Source organism: Lottia gigantea (assembly GCF_000327385.1).
Source record: "Lottia gigantea unplaced genomic scaffold LOTGIsca_51, whole genome shotgun sequence".
Taxonomy (NCBI): Eukaryota; Metazoa; Mollusca; class Gastropoda; family Lottiidae; genus Lottia; species Lottia gigantea.
In genome coordinates, this window is record NW_008709752.1 from 785437 (window position 1) to 786686 (window position 1250).

Below are 1250 nucleotides of genomic sequence, written 5' to 3' on the forward strand. Positions count from 1 at the left end.
TTCACAATGTGATGGATGAGTTTTAATCTGAATAAAGCACGACAAATTTACGAAGTTACAGCACGTGATATACAGAAATATGTTTGGATAAGTGAGTGTATCGTACCTTGATATAGAAGATTGACCCTTTAGGGTTAAGAATAAAATGTCCCATTTAAATGTCAATAAATATATAATTACTTTGTGATTAAATTTCAGTCGGTTATTGAGGTGCGCGCACACAAACAACTGGGTAGGTGTAATAAACGATAGTATCAAATTTGTAAGAATGAATGTATTTTTTTGGGAGGGAGTAATGTAATATTTAAATAGTATTCAAAAAGTTGTTTTCAAATTCTAATGATGTCAAGACGTTTCGTTTTTTATTCAGACATGGTCATTAAGATGTGTTTGATACAAATTTTATTTCCACAAGAATATATGTTTTTTCTGATCCTGTAACAACAACAAACAAATTTACATTTCATGTGCGTTCAACATATGTCGATGTTAACTGTATTGTCTATTAAATTGGAAAACAAATGCTCATTACAAAGATAACTAGACTTGTCAGCCTCCGAGTTAGTTAATGCCCTCTATATTAACGTTTCTTGATTGGGAATAGACTGTCAATGTTTGGAAACGTAAAAAGTTGTAAAAATATCTTTGTTGAGACATTTTAAACAGTGGTTTGTAGACTATGTTTAAGACGTGTGACGTTAAAGGGGCATTCTGATTTATTCTTGTATCGTTGTATATTTATCTATTGTGTTTTTAGTTTTCATTAAGACATGTCATGTTCTTTTTCTGGTGTACCTTAATACATTTAATTTCATTTGATCAAGTAGATACATAGATGTACATGGTATAGTTTTCAGAATATGTATACTGGTAATCTGTCTGATAATTTGACAGACATCAACCCATTTCGTGAAAATCAAATAAGAAGTGAAGAAACATTTTGACCAAATTACAGTACAAAAAGTTATTGACAACATTGTCGAATTACGAAATTATGAATCTGGAGTCTTTTCGAAAGTACTTACAAGATTACAAACAAAAATATTGATCAACTACTATGCGCTCAATGGGGGTTAGGATAAGATCGTCTAATGAATGGTCGTCCATGTTGAAATAATGAAAAACAGGTTTGTCTTTCTTCAATTGGATATCTATGAGCAGTAAAACGAGTGCATAAATTATTTTTAGTTTCTCTTACATACTGTTTAGGACATTTCCTACACGAAATTAAGTAAATTCAATTCGAGGTT

At 30.6% G+C, this 1250-nt stretch overlaps 1 protein-coding gene across 1 annotated transcript in view; it reads right to left on the reverse strand.

The window, feature by feature from the left end:
* Positions 1 to 402: 402 nt before the first annotated feature.
* LOTGIDRAFT_165394 (hypothetical protein) overlaps positions 403 to 1250 on the reverse strand; it is a gene marked incomplete at both ends in the record, with an annotated part of 41388 nt that continues 40540 nt past the window's right edge. Inside the window, one exon of the mRNA XM_009062411.1 lies at positions 403 to 435. Within this exon, the coding sequence (XP_009060659.1) occupies positions 403 to 435 (33 nt within the window). The remainder of the gene's footprint in view (positions 436 to 1250) is intronic.